The following is a 23,961-nucleotide window of genomic DNA, read 5'->3' as shown; positions in this document are numbered from 1 at the left end:
ATTCTTTGAGCCCCTCTTGAACCTTTTCCTTGAGTGACAAACCCAATCGTTTAGTCTCAATAAAAGAAGACACTGTGGACGATACAATCTATGCCAATTTGTGTTTAGCTGGAGTGAGCCAATCAAGATATGAAAATCTTCAGTTGACTAACTTTAATATCTATAGAAATGCGGCATAAATGTCGCAGCAGGCACAAACAACTGTTAAAGTATATGTTGGCAGTCTACAAAAGCTTTATGGACTTCAATCTGGGAAGCAGAGCATTTCTTTCCCCCCTCCGTTTCATGTTGCTCTACTGTGTAATTTGTAGGTTAGCATGTTGTGGTTCCTCTTACCCGCTGGGAGATGTTGTAATGTTTGGCGTCCTGCTGGGTTGCAAAGCCAATGGGGATCAGGCCGCAGTTCTGACGTATACACTGAAGACGGTTTTGATGTGGAAATTTTTTGTTATATCACAAATTCACGCCATACAGTTCACACCATTATACCACCGATTGTAATGCCACTCCTAAAAAGATGCGTTTGTTTGTGTTTGGACTTGTTTAACCATTTATTAATCGAGTGTAGGAGGCCAAGAGCATTATAGACTGTGAGATTAGCTGGGGTTAAAGCTTTCGTCATCCTTAGACAAATTAGAGAAATCGGAGCTCTGCGCTACAAAGCAGACTACTCTTGTAAGTCAAGTTGCAAACATGTTTTAATCGTTTGCATACATGTTTGACATTTAGCACAAAAGCATGCTTGGCATATCTTCAATATTGACCACTGAAATGTGCCAATTGTGTGTAGATTGATGGTTAATTCCGTCAAATTCTCATTTCAGTTCCCTGGCTATCAGGCCTCCCAAGAGAACACCCGGGGCAACAACTTATTTGATGAGTGTACAGAAAGCATTAAAAAATCTGCTGAAAGTGCTGCACACAGACATTTATGGCCATAATTAATGTGAGGGAGACTAATTCAATCCCCATTTAAGTCCATAAAACAAGCACTTCCTTATATGTAAAGGAGAACCAGCATTAGGTACAGTATGAACCATGGGATAGAAAAGGAAAATTGTCGTTGGGGTTGTGGCCATGCCCTCAAAATTGTTGTTGTGAATCAGTTAACTTGTTACTTTTTGAAACTTTCACCTAGAATACATATATAACATTGAGAATTGTCTATGCTATCTATACAGACAATTTAGAGTCGTCAATGAACTAGACGGCACCAAATATGGTCGCATTTTCCCTATTTTGCTTAAAACTTCCCATTTAAAAAAAATACATATATACACAGTATATATATAATGAAATATATTTAATTGCGGAAAAGCTTCTGATCCATACTCCAGCCTAGGAAGACCAGGACCCAAGATTCAAACCCTCAGCCTCAGAACTGTGAGGCAGACGGGCTAATCGCTAGCCCCTTTTTGGATGGGGATCGATTTCATCAGGCAAATATTCCACCTTTTAGATCTAGTATTGCAGCCATAGAGGCAGGCCGGCATCTGTGAGTTAAGGGAATGCCGTAAAAGCAAGACAGCAGTGTTAAGTTTGACACCCGAGACCCCAATTGAAGAGTTAAGTGCGAAAGCGCACACCATTGCAGCAGTACCTCTCTCGTACTGGGTTCTGTAGAAAAGGCAAATGCAGATAAGTGCTCGGCCTTATATTACAGCTCTTATGGTGTGTATAAGTGGCTAGTGAAACATGTGATTTGCTCACTCGGTATTTCCAGCCCCCAGCATGCCTGTGATTGGCCGAATGAGGTTGACTAATGAATAACTACATGACGGACCGGAAACTTATTCTGGTCTGATTAATATGCTTTCCTCCATGGCAATTATACACTGATTACACAAATTAACAACTCCGGGTCCCCATAATCACCGACTGCTCAACAATGTCCCCTAACCCCCCACCTCGGGCATGCACACACACACACACACACACACACACACACACACACATACACATACACTGCTGTAAGGTACCACACCCCATTTGTCCTTCTATCCTTGCCCCCGCAAGTGCTGGCAGGCCTGGCAGTTGTTATAACCTGATGCTTTTAACTGCATGCGGTCCCAGATTGGGTTACCAACCACATTCACCAAATACCCCTCGACTCTTACTCATTTGTTCTCACACACACACGCACGGTAAAAAGAGTACAAAGTCATTGACTCAGACCGACAGCTGGTGCCAAAGGGGGCAGCTAATGGACCCACCCCCCCTCGCCCCTCTGGAATGGATCCCCTTGTATGGAGTCAGAGGGACATCAAAATGTGAGTGAGAAGGGAAGGAAATGGGGACAGGAGTGTGCATGTGAGGGCGGTGGAGAGGTAGGGGGGGAAACGACAGCCGTAGCAAGAGGCCGGTCAACGGAATCAAAAAGGAAAGTTTGTGTGCAGCGGGGGGAGGTGAGGGTGACGGCATGGAAAAAGAGAGCGAGCGCAGACCAAGAAGTAAAATGAAAGGGGATCTGAAAAGCTCCTTAAAATGTGGAAACTACCACAAGTGTGTGTGTGTGGGTGGGTGTGTGTGTGTGTAAAATGAGAAAGGCCCAGCTGTGCCATTATACAAGCCTAATACATCCATGATACAAACTAATTAGATTTAGAAAAGCATTGGGCAGAGCTATCATAATGTGAGGAATAAGAGTGAAGAGGGGGGGGGGGGGAAGAAGGGAGGTGTAGATGACTGAAGCGCTCACTTTGTCCAAAAAGAAAAAAAGAAAATTTGAAAAGATGTGCTTTAAAAGCAAAATCAAATACACTTCCACAAGGCAATTATCCACCTGCATAATGGGCTAAAATGCTCCGGTACACAAGGTAAACACGCACACACACCTTGATGTGTGTGACATCCTAATAAGCCACTGAAGAAGACAAAGTGAGTGTGCAAGCACTAATCAAGTCAATTTGGCAAAGAAGTATACGGAGCAGAAAATACAGAGCCCCAAATGCAACACGCGCAAACACAAAAGCCATTAAGGCTTGCTTGCCTGGCATGAGGATGTCTGAATGGCAGAGCAGCAGATTGTTGGAGCCAAGCCCGCACACGCTGCCTTTGACAAGAAATCGTATTGTTTCACAGAACAATTAGAGGCTACAGTCACAATAGCAATCATATAGCACGACGCAGCAAATGGGATCTTGTTTGGAAGTGTGCGACACATATTTAGCGACGACTGTTACAAATTGGCCTTCGGTAACTGCAGACAGGTGGCAGCGTGAGTGCTGAAATGATACCGATAGAAGGTGGGACTCAAACGCAGCAGCAGGTGATAGCCTCGACAGAATAAATGCATGTAATATATCAAACGCTCCTAAGCTAAGAACACATGCACAGTGCAAACTTAAGAAGGGCTGAACACAATTCAGTCAGGAACGCTGGTCAAATGCCAAATGGTTCAGATTTTGGAGAGAAAAAAACAAAGATACTGCCAATAGAGACACACCAGTATGTTTTTTTTTTTTAGGGCCTATACCAATTAATAGTAGGGTGTCCCGATCTGATATTAATGTTGATATCGGTCTGATATCACCCCCCCCCCCCCCCCAAAAAAAAACAGTATTGGAGTATGTGGAACTAATTCATTTTTGGACCGATGAACTTAGTTAAAAAAAAATTCAATTATGAAATATGAATTGAACTAGTTCATTTTAAAATGTGTTAGCTTAACTTTGCCAGTTTGCGTAGAAAAGGAACTTTTCCAACACTGTACACAATATGCCCTGCGATTGGCTGGCGACCAGTTCAGTAGGATAGGCTCCAGCTCACCTGTGACCCTAATAGGGACATAAGTCCTGTAGAACATTGAAGATGGACGATATTTCACTACTCGTTTTACCTCTGCACGGTAAATAAACTCTGTAGAGTAAATTTTGCTCTAAACAGAGTCTATTTGGCTCCACTCGAAAGAGAGTAAAATTTACACTTGGAAGAGAGTAAAATAAAATAAAATAAACACTCAAGGGTTGAGGAACAAACAAACAACTTCAGGTTGGACATTAGTAGATCACTCATGTCAGCTGGAATCGTAATTCCAAGAGATCAAAATCTGATTTTGGTCTCCTTATAAGTAAGCAGTACGAGTGGTGTAGCTCAGGTGATAGAGTAGCAGTTTCCTAAGTCACGAGTTTGTTCATCAACACTTGTGTAACTTTTTTTTACTAACACTTAAACACTGAGTAAATTGTACTCTTCCAAGTGTAAATTTTGTTTAGAGTGGGACCAAATAGATTCTGTTTAGAGTCAAATGTACTCTATATAATGTATCTAAGATATTTTCCTATTCTGGTAATCTGGTATAACTAATTTTTTTTCTTCCATATTGTACTTAGGGGCATAAAAATTGTGAGTACTCACTGTACATACACAACATTTGAGAAAAATGTAACGCACACGTACGTACACACCATTTCAGGACTAAATAGCTAAATAGCTCAAGCTTATCCACGGTGCTAATATAATGGCAGGTTGAAAATGCAGTGGCAAAGACATTTTGCTGAGTCAAACACAAGCACAATTCCAGCAGCAGCCAAAGTCAGGAGGTTGGAATATAACTAACACAAGATGACTGAGCGCATGAGGGTCTGTGTGTGTGTGTGTGGGGGGGGGGGGGGGGGGGGGTCTTTGTGCAAACACTGAAGCAGCCTTTTGCGTGGTGCAACCGAGAGGAGTTTGCATGAACAAGCAAATGGGATAATTAATTTCTCCTTTCTCTCCACGCGAACGCTTTCATTTGTTTGCCTTTCTCCTCCCACACTAACAGAACACAGTAAATCTGGGGAGAGAGACACATTTACTTTGCCACAAGATGGTAAAATGGGAGAAGAGTCCGTATTTGTGTGTGTCTTCTCAGTTATAGGATGGAATATGTGCGAGAGACGCAGGAAACCAAATTGTCTAATGATTGGATACAAATATGGAGACAGCTGGAGAGGAATTAGAGGAACGGTACTGGGAGGAGATAAAGCAAGTCCATTAACCATCAAACTATTTTCTCTTTCTCTGAGGAATTCTCTTCATCTGTCAGGACCGTGAATCTCAGACTGCCTCCACCACGTCCCATCCTTCTGCGCTGTCCTTTCAAATCTACCAATATTCTCCAGTGACCCAAAATTCTGACACCCTATCCACTCTTCAATCCGATTTCCTTACCCCACCCTTTTGATTACTTCTCCTTCTTGAAGCATATTTGCTCATCTTATCCGTCGCCGTTCATTTCCACACTCTTCCGACAACATCCTCTCATCATCATCCAATCAACATGTCAGTCAAAATATCCCTTTCATTACAATGGGAACAGCAGTCTGAAATGAAGCAGACATTCTTAGATGGCTATTTGCGCAAACAGAGATAGTCAGATACTAACAAAATTCTCTACGCTAAAAAAAAAAAATCTTTATCCTTAAAGTCTTGATTCTACTGCCCGGTATGGTTCACTTTGGTACTGTTTCTAGTAAGAACCATGCCCACATTCAGTAACTCTTTTCGGGGTGCTGGTTAAAAGTGTGGAATGCTTTTTCAAAGGGTGGCCCTGGAGCCACCCCTGTCAACTGACTGGTGGAGAACTCTCCACAGTCGCCTGCCTAACAATGAATGTTCTGATATGTCAAAATGTTCACATAGCTGACACAGCCATCTCACTATCTCACCTGCACAAGTGGCAGTGGAAACGCATGCCTGACTAGGCTACGTTTGTGCTCAATTCCCAGCGGTCCACAGCAGCCTGCTTTACCCAAGTAGTGGTGCGCTTTGAGATGTAGGTTTTTTTCCCTCCGAATTCAAGTTGTCCCAAGTTTTCTCACGGTCTTTTGACAGTATTCATGACAGACCATATCGAGACAGGAGCGCTACGGCTCACTACGATTTGGCCCACTATCTACCAGAGTGTCGCTATGTTGTGGACCCAGTAGAGTCGAAAATGAAGATCCCCGGTTACTGAGTCGGCTCAGCTTTTTCTGTCAAAATGAATTGAATTGAATTGAACAGAACCGTACTGCTTGATGGAACATAGTCATAAAGTCATAACTACGGTAAATATCTGCACACCTTTAGGCCATATATACACTAAACAATCCAATGAAAAACGTTAAGAACGGCAATCACTAAGTGTGCCCTCTTGTGCCACGTGATGACGTATCCTTACACCGCTGTGCAAACTAGTTCTCAACCTCGAAATGTTGGTAAAGTCATAAACTAGTGACCCCCCCCCCCCCTGTATACAGTAGGCAGAAGAATTTAGTATTTTCAGGGAGTCGATCTGGAGCTACAAGCACATATGATGGCAGGAAAAAAGAGACTACAAACGATCTTTTAGTGTTGTGGGGGAGGCTGAAGCAGACGCCGCTACTTTGGCTCTGTCGACATAGTTTTATCATGTCAAAGTGCACCATCCATACGCGAATATCACACAACCATGCATAAAAGCTCCTATATTCCAGATGCATTTTAGGAGGAAAGTAGTGTGAGGACCAGAATCTTGACTCAGCACAGAACTGTCCATCAGTCAGGTAGCGTCATTGTCAATGCGACAGAAAGGGTTCAGCGTACCAGACGAGGGGAATGTGCTTTTTACTTGGGCTGGATTTTTTCCTCCGATTCTTTCCTTTCGTCCCTCCTATTCATTCTTTCCAGGTGCCAACAACGTGATTGGTTTTCACCTGAGCATTCCAATCTTGTGCTCATTGATTCTCTCAGACTGGAGGCTTGAAGCACATCAAGCATTCCGGGCTCACAAGAACACAGGAGCATGTCACAAAAGTTCACTCTTCCTGATATTAGCCTGTCTGAGTCCTGGTGGACTGAACTTGTGGAAGATTAGAACTTTTACCTGAAGGCATTGTGTGGATGTAAGTTTCACTGATTGAATACATTTGAACAGTTTGTTTGTTTTTGGTTGGTTGGCCCCCTTGACAATGTGCACAGCAGCAAGTCACTGGTTTTTTACCTAACTGCTAGTGGTACCTGACTGTCAGTCAATTAAATCTAAAATAAATAAATAAATAAATAAAAGTGACAATTAAAGATGAAAATCCTGGAGAGAAACATGGAAAACAGGCTGGATAGGGGCTCTCGAGGACCGGACTTGAGTACCCCTGCTCTCTAGACTCTACCAGTTTTGTACATCTGGACACGGACATTTTTGCCCATTCTTCTTTGCAAAATAGCTCAGGCTCGCCCAGATTGGATGGAGGGCACCTGTGAACAGCAATTTTCAAGTCCTGCCAGGGATGCCCAGTGGTATTTAGGTCTGGACGTTGACTGGGTCATTCTTACACATGGATGGTCTTTGATCTAAAACTTTCTATTGTAGCTCTCATGTTTTAAAGTCATTGTCTTGCTTGGAAGAACAATCTCCCGATGTCTCGAGTCCCTTGCAGCCTCCAACAGGTTGTTTTTTTCCCAGGATTAATCGGTATTTAGCTACATTCATCTTTCCTTCAGCTCTGACTAATTTCCCTGTCTCTACTGAAGAACAGCATCTCAACAGTTGTTGTAATTTTTTTTTTCCCACATTTGCGGTGTTCCCTTGCATGGCAAATGAGACTTGTTATTGCCTCTCCTCCAAAAAAGGCCAGATTTTTGGGAGTGTACGACTTCTAGTGAGCCTATAGACAAATTCTCCCATGTGAGCTGTGGATTTCTGCAGCTTGTCCAGAGTGACCATGGATGAGCCTCTAGGCTGCTTCTCTGACTAGTGCTCTCCTCGCTCGTTCTGTCAGTTTAGGTGGAGGGCCATGTCTTCGTAGATTTGAAGTTGTGCCAAACTTTTTCAAATTTTTTCATCATCAAAAAATGAGAGAGATCAAAGATCAAAGATCAAAGATCAAAGCTTGGGATTTTTTTTTTTTAATATAACCTTAGCCTGCTTTAAACTTCTCCACAACGTTATTCCTGACATGTCTGATGAGTGCCTTGGTCTTCTTCATGATGCTGTTTTGTTCACCAAGTGCTCTCGAACAAATTGCTGAGGTATTCACAGAACAGGTGTATTTATTTACTGAGAGTAAATTACACACAGGTGGACTCCACTCATTAGGTGACTTCTGAAGGCAATTGATTGCACTGAATTGTACTGTATTAAGCTGTATCGGAGTGTACGGGGGTGAATACAAATGCACACAAGGCGTTAGATTTCTATTCGCTTAAAATTTGGAAAACAATCTTTTTCGTCCGGCTTAACAATGTGCCACTTTCTGTTGATTATCACATAAAATCTCAACACAATACTTTCAAGTTTGTGATCATTAAGGTCACACACACAAAAAAAATCAGTGGGTATGAATACTATTTCAGAGGTCACTTGGAAATGCCCTTTCGATTTTCAAAAGATGTGCTTTTTTTTCAATGAAGACAACATTCAAATTAATTAATCAAAAAATTAATTTAAAATATATTGAGTTTTTAAGTGAAGTACTGTAAATCTTTTGGGGGGGATTGATTGCAATCATGACTTTTTTATGATGAATTTTATGACCCTTTCATCACTCACATTTTTTTCAACTATTGTGAATTGTATGACCCTTGCATCTCTCACATTTTTCGGTTCCAAATTAATGAAAAACGTACGAACGGCAATTCTGCACATTGAGCCATGAATTAATTTGAAAATGTCAGCAATATGCTGATATTTGGTTGTCATATTTATCAGTTCCCAGTAACAGAAGCGTGCTCACATGTAAAACAGCAAACATATGTCTGTGTGATATCCATACATGAATAATTTTAAGGCGCGCTTTTTACATTCACAACAAACACAGGCACTTTTGCTTTAATTTGGCCAGGAGCGCGTGCATGCGGAGACACACACATGCACTTCTGTTGCGCATGCCAAGTCTGGAGCCACCTGCCATGGCGAAGCCCCCCTCCAGTTTAGATCAAAGGAATAGGTTTAAAAAAAATAAAATAAAAAAAGGCTCTGGCCATACACACACATACAGCAATTCCTGCTTATTCCTGTGTGACATCAAAAAGGATCTCTTTTTTTCTTGCTTGGAGCTTGTAGAAGTGATGCAGACACACACACGAACACACACATGCATATGAATGTGAAGGCAGCCTCCCTCTCAAAACACCTGTGGCGGATCAAACGCTCCGCACTGGGAACACGCACCTGCAGAAGGGTGCAGCTTGTGTACTGAACAAGCAAATCACGGGGCTCTAATACACAGAGTACACAATCACGCAAATGTAACACTTGTTTTGATGTCATCACAACCTCACTAATATCCAGGGACCGGCGGTTCACTATGCCAAAGCAACATTCAAACATCACCGACGCAACAGAAGCCTTCAGAAGGGAAAAAAAACAAAAAAAAACATGCAGAGGCTGAGCAATGTGAATTTGCTATGGGCAGCCAAGTGAAGGATTGAAATGGGAGGATGTAATTGTGTTATTTTCCATGTTCTCCGAATGAAGAGTATTCCTCTCTGAATTTTCTACAGTCAGAACATCAATTTTGCAATATATTATCACAATGTCTCCCATTTTCCAGGATGTGCGCATTTACTGGCAACTTTGATGTTATAAAACAACGTAAATCCTGTTTTGTTTTTTTGTTTTAGTTTTTTTTATAAATGGAAAACACAAGTGAAAACAAGCATTACTGGCTGATACATTTTGTTGTCAAACATTAAAGACTCACAATAACGAAGCCTATCATCATTCATTTGCTTTGATGAACTAAATTCCAATGACCTCTGATAATGAATGTAACATTTTGAATATGCATGACAAACATAACTCAAAATTTTTGGGTTAAATACTGGACTTGCCGCTGCTGTATACAGAATGTTTAGGATCGAGTATTCTACAAATGATCTCATTGCTTAATTGAGTAGTCGACTGACTTGAGTGTATTGGCTGCCAGGTGAGTGACGTGGGAGTCAGCGAATGACTGTGTAGTTGATTGGCTGTTCACTGTTAACTTGTTAGCCATTCTGCATGTTGAGTGACAATTTGGCATGAGTTATGGAAGTTATGGCCTTCGGCAGCTCATGAATAAAATGTGCTGAGTGTATTTCATAGATGTTTTCTTCTATTTTCTTCTTCCTTATTTGATAAAGTGATTAAAAGTGAACCGAACAACAGTGTTTGCAAAAATAATTTGGGTTGGCAAAGCCCAAGATGCCCTTTTTCAAGCTATTCTAATTGGTCCGGAACACCTGGCATTATTCTCCTTTATTTGAATATGGAAAACAGATTTGCTCTGATTGGTACTAAACTATATCCGAGCGTCATGCGGCAGCCAAGCCTTGGTAACAATGTCACGATTTTATCCTTCGATGTCAGATTTTACTTTGATTGTTTTAAGTAATCTAATAATTAGAATTATCGATTAATCGTCCAGTAATTGGATACAATATCTGGAGTTACTTTCCAGTTCCCGACCCATGAATGAAAGATGGGGGGAAAAAAACTGTTCATACGATCCACAGGATCATCGCCAGTTCTAATTCCAACACTGATTCAAAAATTCTAGGAGAAGATCAACTTGACAGCGAGACTTCTATTAGACCTGCTGTTAAATTAAATGACTAGATGTACTTCAGCGCTGCGAGGAGTGGAATGTTGAATGAGAATATCTGTTTGCCGTGTTATTATCAAAATCATTTTGCACTCTGTTTTCCACCTGGTTATTAATAAAGATTCATTTAAGTTCAGTATGCACAGTCAATTGCTGGTCAAAATGCGCAACCTTTAAGCCTGCAAACTGTTGCCAGGACACAAAATCCAACTCTGCTGTGTTGAGACTATTGCAAGAATATAAAAAAGGAAAAGATTATTTCTTGTTACATCAGTTCATACAACAGTACCGTACATCAGTTTGTCCCATCTGGACTCATTCAAAAGAAAGCCTTTCTGCAACGAATTCTAATAATTCCTTTCCACTATTGTAGACACAGAGCAAGGCTCAAGGCGAGGTCCTTGAATCAAACCGTTACATTCAACAACAACAACAAAAACGGGCAAAATTTGATAGGAGTGGCAGGATGTTGCTCTGGAAATGGAAGTCAATTCAAGTGGACTTTTTACAACACCCTGTTTTTATAGAAAATGTGCATTGGGGGTTTATCAGCATTTTTTGAAGATTTGTTGTTTGTTTTGCCTATCCCTATACCCCACGAACAGTGAGTATATGTTTTACTGTTACAGCCTTTGCTTGAAACAAAAGACAATTCCTGTTTTTCTTTTTTTAATTTGCTTGTCTTACCCGTATGACGTCAGTGTGTGCCCGTTAGCTCAAGTCATATTTCCAAGGCTAAAAAGGCTGTTAGTTTAGTTAGAGCGACGCCTGCTTCTTCAGCAACCCTGCCAAGAGCCTGAAATCTCACAAAACCTCTGCAAGTCTCGCCAGTTATACCAACGTCTGAGATGATGGTTTCACCTCAGAAGAATATTTACTTTAAAATTAAATCCATCAATGTCGACATACAAGACAACTGCATCATTTCCAATTGTGTGCTCCATATTTCTCTAAGAGAGCAAACGGAATTTTTTTAACCTTTCATTTGCGTTTCATGACCGTTGCCCAGTGAGGAAGCCAATTCAGCACACAGCAACTTTGCCCGCACAAAAGTAAGCCGGCTCAAAGAAGTCGCGGTCAATTACCAGGGGTTTGTGTAGCAGTGTGAACACAAAAGAATGGATGCACCCTTCTTTGTGCACCAGCCTTTTGAATCCCTTTTCAACACACAGGTGATAATATTATACTTAGTCTTTCCAAAAGAATGTCTGTCACATTCGGTAAACTGTCTGGTCAATAAATACATTTGACAACTCGCATCCTGCATTAAGTTATACAGTAGTCTACCGTTTATGCACAAACACACACACACACACAAGTGCAAAAAAATGCATAATGTCATGTGACTGCAGAGGCTTGGTGATTTGTTCCTCCTGACAGACAAGAAAAAGGGGAGTCGACCAGGGACCTCGCTCTCTCTTAAACCTGTTTAACCCAGACATCGATCACAGGATCATACACACTGCTGCCTCCAGTGTGACCCCCGAGGTCTCCAATATTCAAACTACTTGAAAGGAAGTAAAACACAGTCTAGCGTGTGTGCACAGGGAAAAGATTTATATACTACCTCGCTAGCCACGGTTTAGATTACCACAGATCCGTGTATTCAGTCCTCAGGTGACTGACAGCACGGTCCTGTGTGCTTAGCTTCCAATTGGAATATAATAAACATAAGGTAGATAAAGTACCAAAACAATTCAGATCCAACAGTGTTGAAGAGGTAAAAAAAAGTAATGGGGTGTCTGTGATGCAGTCTAATTCGTTTGATGAGGTGTCTAATTTACCCTCTCCTCATTACATCACACTTTAGTACATTTTCATGTTTGGTTTAACTCTTTGACAATGATGAGTGTGACCGTGTGTGTATGTGTGTACATGTTTAGCTAATGCTGCATGCCAGTCTATTTCAGGCTAACCATGAAACGTTCCTGTCAATTACATAATGCGACTTAAGTGGAAGTCAACCTTCAACATTTCTTGACAATAATAGGTTATACGTGACCTCACTAGTCTAAACATGACACTGATTAATATTACATTTGTGTGGAATATGAAGCATAGCTGTGATTGGTTGTTACCTGAGACCTGAGCAACATTGATGTCATCTTCAGTCGACAGTAAGCGGTAAAATGGCCGCCCCCGATATTGATAAAAACGGCTGGATTTTGCTGCTGAACTCATATTCCACCAATGCAATATTAACCAAAATACCATATTTAGACTAGTGGGGCAGCATAGAACAAAACATAATATTGTCAAGAATTTTTGAGGGGGTTGACTTCCCCTTTAAGCTTAGCCCAGTAAGGGCCAATAATTTTGTTAAAGGACAAAGAAAAATCACAAGATGTTATTGGAAGTGGCCAAAAAATGCAAATGAAACAATGACCTTTGTCACAGTTTTGGTATTGGGGGTCACATTCAGCAAATGTTCCTAAGACCTTTCTGCTTTTAAAGCACTTTGTTACAGCTGCAGCTGTTAGGAAAGCGCTATATTAATAAAGATGAGTCGAGCTAAATATTTTTGGCCCTCTCCAACATTTGAGATCCCTTCTCAGATAACTAATCAGCAAATTTGCATGCTTGACCAAATGCTTATTTATTGAGGTTTATTTTGTCTGACTTATTATTATGTAATGTCATATTCTCCTGAAATCATGCCGCAATTAGTTGCCAGAATAAATAAACGCCACACCTTTTCGCTCATGAAAAACAACAGCTGGTGCAACATAGGTGTCTATAATTAGCTTTATTGTGACTGATATCACCGTGTGCTCCGGTATACGTCTTTACCACAAGATGTTGTAGGATGTGAAATAAGTCTTTCGTGAACTTTTCTAACACAACTCATATGGCTGAATGATACTCGTTCCGAAATGTTACCTTGGCCAAGGTTAGGAATACTAACAACGACCAGCCGTATTTTTTCATTATACTTTGTCTACTTGTAAACCATTATCATTATTGCACAGTACCCGGGACAGCTGTTAGAAACCAAATGATCCGCGTCACTGTTGTTATGTTAACCTCAACTGACTTTAGGCATCTGACTAATTTTACATGGAACTTTGTCAGGGCTCATTAAAAAAAAATGCTACAAAATTAAAACTAGGGTGATGTCAGTTTACACAGCGAAAAATATAAGCCTCCCCCCCTTTACCACACAGCATTTTGGGGGGGATTAATCCTGCTTGTGACATAGAAAATGATGAACATTGTCAATTAAACGTAATATTAATCGACTTCCCATCTGAATGTAAAGTACTGAGTGAGGCTCTGTCAAGTATCCATGCATGGAAAAGTAAATCAGTCCAACAGCTGTGGGGCTGAACCTACTCAATGACACGGGGGCAGTCAAGAAGCAGCGGGATAAGTTATGAATAAAAGGAGGGAGAGCAGAGAGGTGAACAGATGAGAGGCAGGGGGGGTGCGAAGGGGGGCCTGGGGAAGAGAGACAGTAAAATGCTGCCGTCACTTAAACTCTAAAATGAAAGATCGATGAGCTTATTTAAATGTGCTCCCTGAGACGAGGGTTGGCTCGTATAAAGCCTTGCATTTATGAGGGTGTGGGCATCGATTGACTTTGTGTGTGGGGGGGTGGGGGTGGGTGCGGGGGGCTAGAGGAAGGGAGGGATGGCGAGATGAGTAGGATCAACCCTTGCTCATGAATTTCATCCATCTCCACCTAAAATAAAATGTCCTAATAAACGCTGGGGATAGACGACTCGGAACACACAAAAAATCTAAAGCTTTGGATTGGCCGAGTGGCGCCGTATCGACTCAATAAGACGACAGCACCACCACACGACCACAAACACGATAAGTGGTTCCTTGAGATACGAGTGTAATTCGCTCATAATTCCAAATATTTGCATCTCAAATCATCTTTGCAGATTGAAATGAATGTTAATGGCATCCATCCATTGTCGTCTCTCTAAAAGAAAACAACACAAATGTTTGCGGTGCGGATAGTGAATGACAAAACTAATTTGGCCTGGTGGGGGAGCAAGAAAAGTTCAGTTCAATGGACATTGTTCTGTCCCTTCTGGTGCCGTGGCCACCAGGAGGCAGTATATATATATATATACAGACAAACGGCTATACATGGAGGGGGAGGAGACGTCCCAATTCCTCAGGAGTAACATTACTAGTCGTTCTTTGCAGAGGATAAAGAAAATTTACTCTGAGTCAGATATATTTTGTCTATTTGTGTATCACCACTGCTTGTGTTCAAATATCAGTTGCTTAAAGGGTTATGTCATCGCAACACAGACACAATTTGTGCTATCATACTTCACTGCCACCATAAAGCGCCCGTATCACAAATTTCTGATCGCAGACGTCAGCCGAACAATGGCTTGTATCTTGAAAAACTCAAGTGTTGTTGTTGTTGTTACTGAGCAATACAATACTGATAAGCTAAAGCGGGGTACACGCATATCAACAATTGGGCCATTGAACACTTTTCCTCCACTTGTGATCAAAATCAGCAAAGGCCCGATTCTCACATGTCGCCAATGATGCGGGGTGTCAGTCAGTGCTGACATTAAACCTGTTCAATATTTACAATCATAAAACCTTATAGTGCTTTCAAACAGCCGTAGCTGTCACAAAGTGTTTTACAGAAACACATAACATACCATCAAATAATAATACAATCATAACAAACCAACAAATCTTTTTTTTCTCTCCATTCCGACATATGCTTTGATGTTTTGAAGCGGTTATAGATGAAAGAGGAGAGATTCCGTCTCCTTTCGACAGTTGACCAGAGTCACACATCTGCTACAAACTAAGTTTGAAAGGAGACAAGCAACTGCAGCATCCAATGATGAGTAACATACATACAAAAAGCTGCAATGTCGTTAGCAGATAAGCAAACATTTAGCTTAGCTTCTTCTACTTCTTCCATTGCTACACTTTGTCCGTATGCCTGGATGCTCTGTGGCGACCTGGCTCCCTCTCACCGGTACTACGCCAGACTTCGGGTTTAGACGAGGATACTTGTAATTGTCAGTGGTGATCGGGTCATGTGTGCTGTGTTGATGATCTTGAGTACACTTTAAGAGCTTTCAGAATGCAAGCCCATTTTTTCCCCCTGTCACATTTAAAAAAAATCCCCATAAGACTTCAGCACACGTCACTACATTCGCATTGTAAAGGGTCCCAAATGATCCGACTGTAGCCGTACTACCTTTTATTACCCTTCTTCTGGGAGGTGGTTAGTCACAGTGGCACACACGGCTGGTTGATAAGCTGACAGAATTGTCGGCCTTCTTCCATACTACAGAAGAATGGATCGAAAAGGAAAACGTGGGCATAAGGTGGATTCGGTAAGGGTTTACCTGTTACCCCCTTGGCGGAAACTGCACTTGGTTTACACAATGGCAACACATCAACTAAAGTGCGTGGATAAACTTGGGTGCTGCTGCTGCTGATGCTGAGACCGTGACATCGCATAGGAGGAGGAGGGAGTGCGGAATGAGAGCTGACTCTGCAGCCCCACCTCACACCCCCTCCCCTCAACACCCAGGATGGAAGGTGAAGATAGGCGGTGTGCAGACTGAAAAAAGAAGGCACACACACGGAGGTGTTGTCATACCGCCGTCATCGATTAAACAGCAGGCGCGCCGCAGAATCCCCCCCACCCCCACGACCGCCTTGTGTTGTTTCTTTCACACTGACACAGACACTTTCCAATTCTCCGAACGTTCACAATTAGCTCGCCCACCCCACTCAGACATTCCTCCAACTCCCTCCTCCTCATAACCCCGCGTCTCAGCCTTCGCCCACCCCGCACCATCTGTGACCCAGAGAACATTTGTGTGCTGACACGGGCCTGACCTTTTTCTTTGCTTCTTTGTTTTGCCTGGTCTGACCCCCTCCCCAAGACCCCACACACACACACATTTACTCTACTCTATGAACACATGAAGACATGGGAACGCACCATTACCTCAACGCACATCAATGAGGAATCATTAACTTTTCAGTCTCTCATTTCTCTTTGCTGTGTTTTAACAATGATCTTTTTAGTCGTGCAACAGGGTCACAGATGAACCAACTGGAGTGAACTGAATAAGCAAGCCCGGTTTATGTGTGTGAACTGCATTTGTGTTGCTATTGTCAAATCAGGGGCCTCAGTTAAGCAGGTCATTGACTAAAGAGGGGCGGGATTATCAATGCTTGGAAAGGGTACTCTCCCCAATACCTTAATCCTGCAGACATCCATCTGCATAACACAATTTTCACAAACAAGGTTTGATTTAATGTTGTTGAATATCTATTTTTGTTTGGATAGCTGTCCACTTGCAAGATAGCAAATTTATGTCATGTTAATGATGATTGATGTCACACGTTAAAAAGGCACCATTGACAACACTTATTAAACATCACATACATGTACAACTTTTTTTCTTTTTCTTTTTTTTTTTTACCTTGGCCGTGCAACATGTGGCAGCTGCAGCTAAGAAGCATCAGCAGGAGCAGGAGAGGCGCCCGCCTGTTTCTCAGCATCATCCTCACCCTCCCCGGGGAGAATCCTTCCACGGCCTCCGGGGAGCCTCCGAACCGGCAAAACCCCAGCATACGGCAGCCTCTGGCAACAATGTCCACTCCCGGTGAAGTAAATTCCAATTCCCAGATCCGTAAATTCTGCTCCGGCTCACAGTTGATGACTTCAGTCGGTCTCGGTGTTCAAAAGTCAGCTGAGGGAAGGAGCGGAGCCACCGGGGCAGCGCGACTTCACGGCTCGAGCACCCGGCGATGTGGACGTGCTGTGGCGGAGTCCGCGTGTTCCATCGCCCGGCCGGTGCACCTCGCTTCCATGCGGGTTGACCTGCTGAATTAACACATTTGAGTGTGCGTTTTATCCGCTTATTCCGCTATCGACCGTCAATCCCACTTTGTCCAAGGCTTGGTTAATTGTCCTCGGGGAAATTGCCCCGATGATTCGCTGTGAAACCCAGCAGTAATAAAAAAAAACGTCAATTCTGTCCAAATTAAGCCTTTCTCGGTTAGTTCAAATACTCCAAGTGTAGATATGCGCGGACCGCCCTCACTTTAACCGCTTAGTTAGTTAGTACTCCCAACTAGTAGCCTGCTAGTTAGCCCGCAGCTGGCGGTTCACTCTTCCCGCAGAGGGGACGCCTTCCTCGGTTAAGCGCGGCGGGCACCGCCGGTGGCACAACAGGTTAGCATAAAACCAAAAGAGAACGATTAAATACCTTGTTTGTGCTCTTTAGTTCAAAGCCGGTATGTTTTCGGCTGTTAGGACACGGGGAAGAGTTTGTTAAAAAAGCGGCAAAAAGTTGGTTTAAAAGCGGAGGAAGGACCGTTGGGTATCCGCGCTCTTCCGCTGTGTCACGGGTCCCCTTTCGCCGCCGCCGTGCTACCCCGCACTGACTCCTCACCGGTCCTTTGACTATCCGTGGTTCCGTCAACTCTCGCCGGAGGTTGTGGTCCTCAAAGTTGGCGGTTCCTTTCGTAGCCCCGCCGGCACCCTGTTGAAGCTCAGGGCGCAGACTGAGTGAAGCGAGCAGCTCCCTCTCGAGCGAACACCTGCCTCGACGAACACTTGGGGGGGAGGAGGGGGGTAGAGGGAGGGCGAGAGAGACGGGGCTCCTTCCTTATATCGCCTTTTCATAAGCATTCACTCTGAGTCAGAGAAGACAACATTGGGAAATGTGTCTCTATCGGTGTACTTTTCTCCACACACCACCACGTTTCACGGTCAGTTCGTCTCACCGACTGTATTTTATCTTTTCACTCGATCTATTCCAAAGTCAAAAACTTCCATTCAGTCGCATCCTTCGTCGCTGATTGGCCGGAACCGTAGACTCCGGTGTTCGTATTGGACAGACCGAATGAGGGGGGCGGGAAGCAAACGTAAGAGGAGGGCGGAATCTTTATTCCGACGTTGACTAACAGGTCACAATATTAAGTACACTTGCACGACCAATGCAGGTGATTAATTAAAAAATTCTGATTCGGTAACAAATCAACATGAATAAAATGTATTTATATATTTATTGATTTACACACATCAAGTCCAAATTTTGGAAAAGCTTAAGTGTTATTGAATGAGATGTGTCCCAAACCTTTGACAGGTTCTTTGAATTCAAATCTGATACAAAAATTAGAAAGAAAATAAAAAATGGGCAAAGTACACAGTGCTAGTAGTAGTAGTAGAGTCAAATTAAGGTAATGTTTTAACTAGCGTTATAGTTTCGAAGTAAGATTTTAAATTAGGGTTAGGCTTTTAAATTAGCTTTAAAATTAGACTTAGCTTTTCAAACTGTAGGGTTTGGTTTTCAAAGTAGCGTTTTAAACTAGCACTTAAAATAGAGTTTTAAACTGTGGTCCGGGTTTCAAATTGGGATTTTAAACTATGGTTAAGGTTTCAAAGTATTGTTTCAAATTATGTCTTAACCGAGGGTTACGGTTTCAAATTAGGGGCTTTAACCCAAGGGTCCAATCAAGTCATGGTTTCAAAATAAGGCTTTAAACTAGGATTCGTGTTTTGAACTAAGATTAGGGTTTCAAATTAAGACTTTGAAATATGGCAAAGTAAGGTTTTAAAATAGGATTAGGGTTTCATTCTATGGTTTTAAACTAAGGTTAGAGTTATATAGTACGGTTTTAAACTAAGTTTAGTATTTCAAAGTATGGGCAACTTTTTAATTAATATTAACGTCAGTGAGCGTCGAGTCTGTCAGGTCTTGGTGATGACACAAGCGTATGATCTAATGTGTTTTTTTTTTTTTGGAGTGTGTTGTAATTAGCTTCATGATTAGGCATTATGCTCCTTGTCGCAAGTGGCGGCCATCTTGATGTCGAGAGGACATTACAATGAGAAGAGCAGCTCCGGAACTGTCTCCTTCTGCTCATACTGTTTAAAAAAAATAAAATAAAATCGTCATGTAATTCACCAAAAACAGACGCCGTGAAGCACTGCTGGTGGTCCAGCAGCGGAACACCAAATAAGAGCCTGCAGCTATATCTTACTATTAGCGAAAAGCTACTTTCTAACACTGCAAGGGTCATTAAATAGCACATTAATATTAAAGCTTACAACACAGTGACCTTATCTTTTATTTCCCCTATAAATCCAGATAGACTTCCCATCCCCCGATTGGCCAAGTCGTCTCCCCACTTGTCGAGCTGTGCCCGACATACTCTCTTTAAGCACCTTCACCTCATCTATTGCTTTTTACACCCAGACTCGTTTCACAGTAGCCTCTCAAAGCACCGTTTTCTGCGATAAACTTGCTATTATGCTATTTTGCTGATTAGCTTTTCACTGTGCGCGCTAAAACCTTAGCAGTGTCTTATTGTATTAAAACGTTTAAAAAATATATACAGTACATTGAAATCTTAAATTATGGAAATGTTACTTTTTAATTGCTTATACACAATCTTTTGTCATCTGCCTGTTTTTGAAAATGTGTCTATTTTGTACCACCGTTATGTAACAGTGGAGCCAATTTACATAATAACCACCCCAACATCAAGATGTTCTGCCTATGAGGTGGGAAGGGGGGGCAATGTCAACAACTTCACCAAGCAAGCAATTGTAATAAAATATGTTAAAATATTATAAATATATTGTCCAAAAAAATCGTGCTATTCTGTGCAATCAACAGAATTCAATGCAGCTCTGCTTACCTTTGGTCTTGACGTAGCAGCAGCGTAACACCCGTGGGTGTTTCAGACAGTGCAGTCTATCAAACAGATTACAATCCTCACTTGAAAGTCACTCTGGATCTTCAACCAGACTAGCTCATCATGGCATGTGTGAAGAAACTCCAAGTGGGAGTGGCTACTACAGTATGTAAATTAGCGCCACTCCAATGTAACAGTAGTCAATGTCCAGAACGGCTTGCTCTCAAGACACATTTTCAGAAATAGGCAGATAACTAAAGATTTACTGGGTTGTTTAATTTCACACTTGATGGGTGTGCAGTCCCTCCAGGGGCCCACTTTGTATTCAATCCATTAACTCTTTGACTGCCAGACGTTTTCAGAAAAGGGATGCCGCCAGTGCCAGCCGATTTAAGCATTTTGACTGATTTTCAAGGTCCACAGAAAATGTTCTGTTTGGACTATGGAAACACACGTACTACCAAATGAAAGATTGGACTTTCATCTTTCATCAGAAAAAAAGAGTTTGTTTCTACCTTATTCCGTTCTTTAGTAATCAACAATAGAAAATGGTTAGTTTGACCCAATTTCGCCTGTGTTGGACCAAAATACGGAGAAATCAAGCTTTTAGTGAAACGATATTATTTCATGCATTCTAGTGAATTTGACACTTCTTTTTGTCCATGAATGATGCCACAAACACCTAAATAGTGCTTTACTTCTATAAAACACTACCACCAAGAATGAAAAAGTGTTTTTTGATAGCAAAATACGTTTATTTACATTCAACAGTGTAACAATTTGACAACAATTTGGCAAACTATTTACAAATGTGTGCAACTGTGGTGCTATTTACAAATATGTGGATGTTTCAACGACAGTTTTTCTTTGTGTAACACTCTCCTGCGTGCAAGAAGACGCAACAGCATTTGCATGATCCATTTTATCCACTCCATTCATGGTGGCATCGTAGTCCAGAAACAGTGTCTTCTCCGTGATCAGACTGTACCCGCTCCTCCGATGAATATGCATTGGACTCGGGGTACTCTTCATTGTCCGATCGAATGTCCGCTTGTGCAGCTCCGCGTTTTCCGGCGTTAGCAGCGCTAGCCGGTGAGGCTTTATGACGAGAGAATAACGGCCGCGTATAGCTTCCAACTCCGGCGAGGTTGACCATCATCATCATCATCAATGTGCATTGGTCGATGCTTTTCGACTACTCTCCATCGCCCGATCGAATGTCCGCTTGTGCAGAAGTACCCGGCCGGCTATTGTGCGCGTTTTCCGGCCTTAGCAGCGCTAGCCGCGCGTAGCCGGTGAGGCTTACTACGTGATAGTAACAGGCCAAAGCTTCCAACTTTGGCGTAGAGCTCGTTGTCATCATCATCGTTGACATCAATCTGCATTGGTCGATGCCAACTCTCCATCGCCCGATCGAATGTCCGCTTGTGCAGAAGTACCCGGCCGGCTATTGTGCGCGTTTTCCGGCCTTAGCAGCGCTAGCCGCGCGTAGCCGGTGAGGCTTACTACGTGATAGTAACAGGCCAAAGCTTCCAACTTTGGCGTAGAGCTCGTTGTCATCATCATCGTTGACATCAATCTGCATTGGTCGATGCCAACTCTCCATCGCCCGATCGAATGTCCGCTTGTGCAGAAGTACCCGGCCGGCTATTGTGCGCGTTTTCCGGCCTTAGCAGCGCTAGCCGCGCGTAGCCGGTGAGGCTTACTACGTGATAGTAACAGGCCAAAGCTTCCAACTTTGGCGTAGAGCTCGTTGTCATCATCATCGTTGACATCAATGCGCTTTTTAGTATTGATTGATGCTTTCCGTCTTTGAAAAAAATGCTCAAGCTGAGCTGCTTGTAACCGGTTGCTTGGTCAAGCCATTGTGGCTTGGATCAGCCATTGTCTCCTCAACACTCTAGCTCCGCCTCACGTCTTCTACTGACGCCCACGGTGGGCGGCCCATCCAACCTTGTGCAAAGAGAGTCATCGCTGCCCTCTAGGGGCCAAAACGAGTCTTTGACTAATCAGATCAGCCTGATTCTTTCAGCACAGCTGCCCAAGGCTTTCCTGCACCCGTTTTTGAAAAAAAAAAAAAAAAACATAGGGGACGTCTTTTAACGTCCTCGGCGCCCTTCCCTAGGTTTATGCTAAACGTTTTATAACGTTTATGGCAGTCAAAGAGTTAAAAAAGTCAATTTTTTTTTTAAAGGTTTCCTCCAGCGTTCCTCATAGGATACATTGCAAATACATAATCAAACTCTTATTGGATGTACTGGCAATGTATTAAATAATATTTTAACATAACATTCTTAACCAAATTAATCACTTTAAGGCAGTGGTGTCAAACGTACTGCTCGCGGGCCAGATTAGGGCCGCAAAGGGGTTTAATTCGACCCGCAAGATTATTTTGTTAAAAAAAAAAAGTTTAAAAAATGAGTAATGTCGGACCAATTAATCAGCCAGCCACAATCAAAACATTCATTTGTAATTCCATAAGCAATCCTCACATGAGCGATGCAACTTGTACATGGAATTGCACTGGATGTCGTTATTTTGGATGTTTGCATTTGTGTTATTTTTTGGAACAATATTTTTACTGTTGAGTCCCGCAATTTAAGGCTTGCCTGCAAATGAAAAAAAATCTGTGTATAATTGACGCCAATTGCTTTTAAGTTATATACCATGATTTCATCGATCCCGCCCACTTGGTAATATATTTTCCTCCATGTGACCCCTGAGCTAATATGAGTTTGACCCCACTGCGTTATGGTAAAATGATAGAAAGCTAAAGGAGTAACTTGATGACGCACGAGTCGTAGGATGAGGACATTTGTGTTTGGCAGATAATTTCTTTGTCATTACAATGCTTTAAAACCTGCTTAGTACCCTTTTAAAGGGTGCCACATATGTTTGTTATTCCAGATCGGGATATGTCGCCCCAAACCATGTTTCTTCCACCGAAATCTATTGGTGCAGAAATCAGCATAGCATCCAGCGACCTCTCCACAACTTGACCCTACAATGCAACTGCCGTAGGCAGAATCTGTACTCGTCACTGTACGTAACGTTCCTAACCCCAATGCAGTTGTGGCAGGCCTCCTGAGATTGTCCGCTTGCAGTCGATTCCGGATTGTTCGGACGGATTGCCGTCAGCCATATCGTCCTGGAAACCTTGACTGCAGACAGCCCAACTGTTGACAAGCTGAGGCAACGGTCTCCGTGGGGTGTCGTCTTCTTCAGACACCCACAAAGTTGTCCTATCGCATGGGCCTTATCCAGATCAGTCACACGAAACCTATTGACTACTGTATGACAGCAAAATAAGCTGTTTTGCCTTGACAAAAATATCTGGCAATTTCTTAATGGGTGTAACCCAAATACCTCAGCTTTGCCGCTCATCCTCTACAAATGCTCTATTATATGCAATTTAAAAGGGTCATAAACAGGCTTTCCAGGAACAGATTTAATACCAGGAAGCATTGTTAAAACAAACAAAATAATTCTTTACTTTTTGTGCTATGAAGGAAGTGTATTGCTAAACGCAATTTTTGATAAAATTGATTCATTAAGCATTATGTGTCAATTCAAACCACTTCTTTAAACAAATGTAATAAGAAATAAACGAATTGAAATGAATAATGAAAAACAAGCATTCAAACAGTTTTTTAGGAAACTCAAGCAAACACCAACTCCACAAAGGAAGGCCTCAGCCAAAATTCAAAGGCAGAACCCTAAAACTGTGAGGTAGACATCTTAACCTTCTCCGAGTACCATTCAAGCAACGTACGTGAAT

The 23,961-nt window shown here is 42.3% G+C and overlaps 1 protein-coding gene across 3 annotated transcripts in view; it reads right to left on the bottom strand.

The window, feature by feature from the left end:
- Positions 1–18,264, bottom strand: part of sdk1b (sidekick cell adhesion molecule 1b) — a 249,036-nt gene extending 230,772 nt beyond the window's left edge. The window contains exons 1-2 of one of the 3 annotated variants that reach the window (XM_086082685.1): positions 17,747–18,264; positions 16,958–17,361 (exon numbers count right to left, since the gene is read on the bottom strand). In XM_086082685.1, the coding sequence (XP_085938811.1) occupies positions 16,958–17,108 (151 nt within the window). In that variant the 5' untranslated portion in view covers positions 17,109–17,361; positions 17,747–18,264. Of the gene's footprint in view, positions 1–16,957 lie in introns of all 3 variants that reach the window. The other 2 variants (XM_086082686.1, XM_086082687.1) reach the window with 2 other exon arrangements.
- Between the last annotated feature and the right edge of the window lie 5,697 nt (positions 18,265–23,961).

This window comes from Leptonotus elevatus, chromosome 8, assembly GCF_054856555.1.
Source record: "Leptonotus elevatus isolate MCC_2025b chromosome 8, RoL_Lele_1.0, whole genome shotgun sequence".
Taxonomy (NCBI): domain Eukaryota; kingdom Metazoa; phylum Chordata; class Actinopteri; order Syngnathiformes; family Syngnathidae; genus Leptonotus; species Leptonotus elevatus.
The sequence above is the reverse complement of the archived record's forward strand: the minus strand, read 5'-3'. Positions and strand labels throughout refer to the sequence as shown.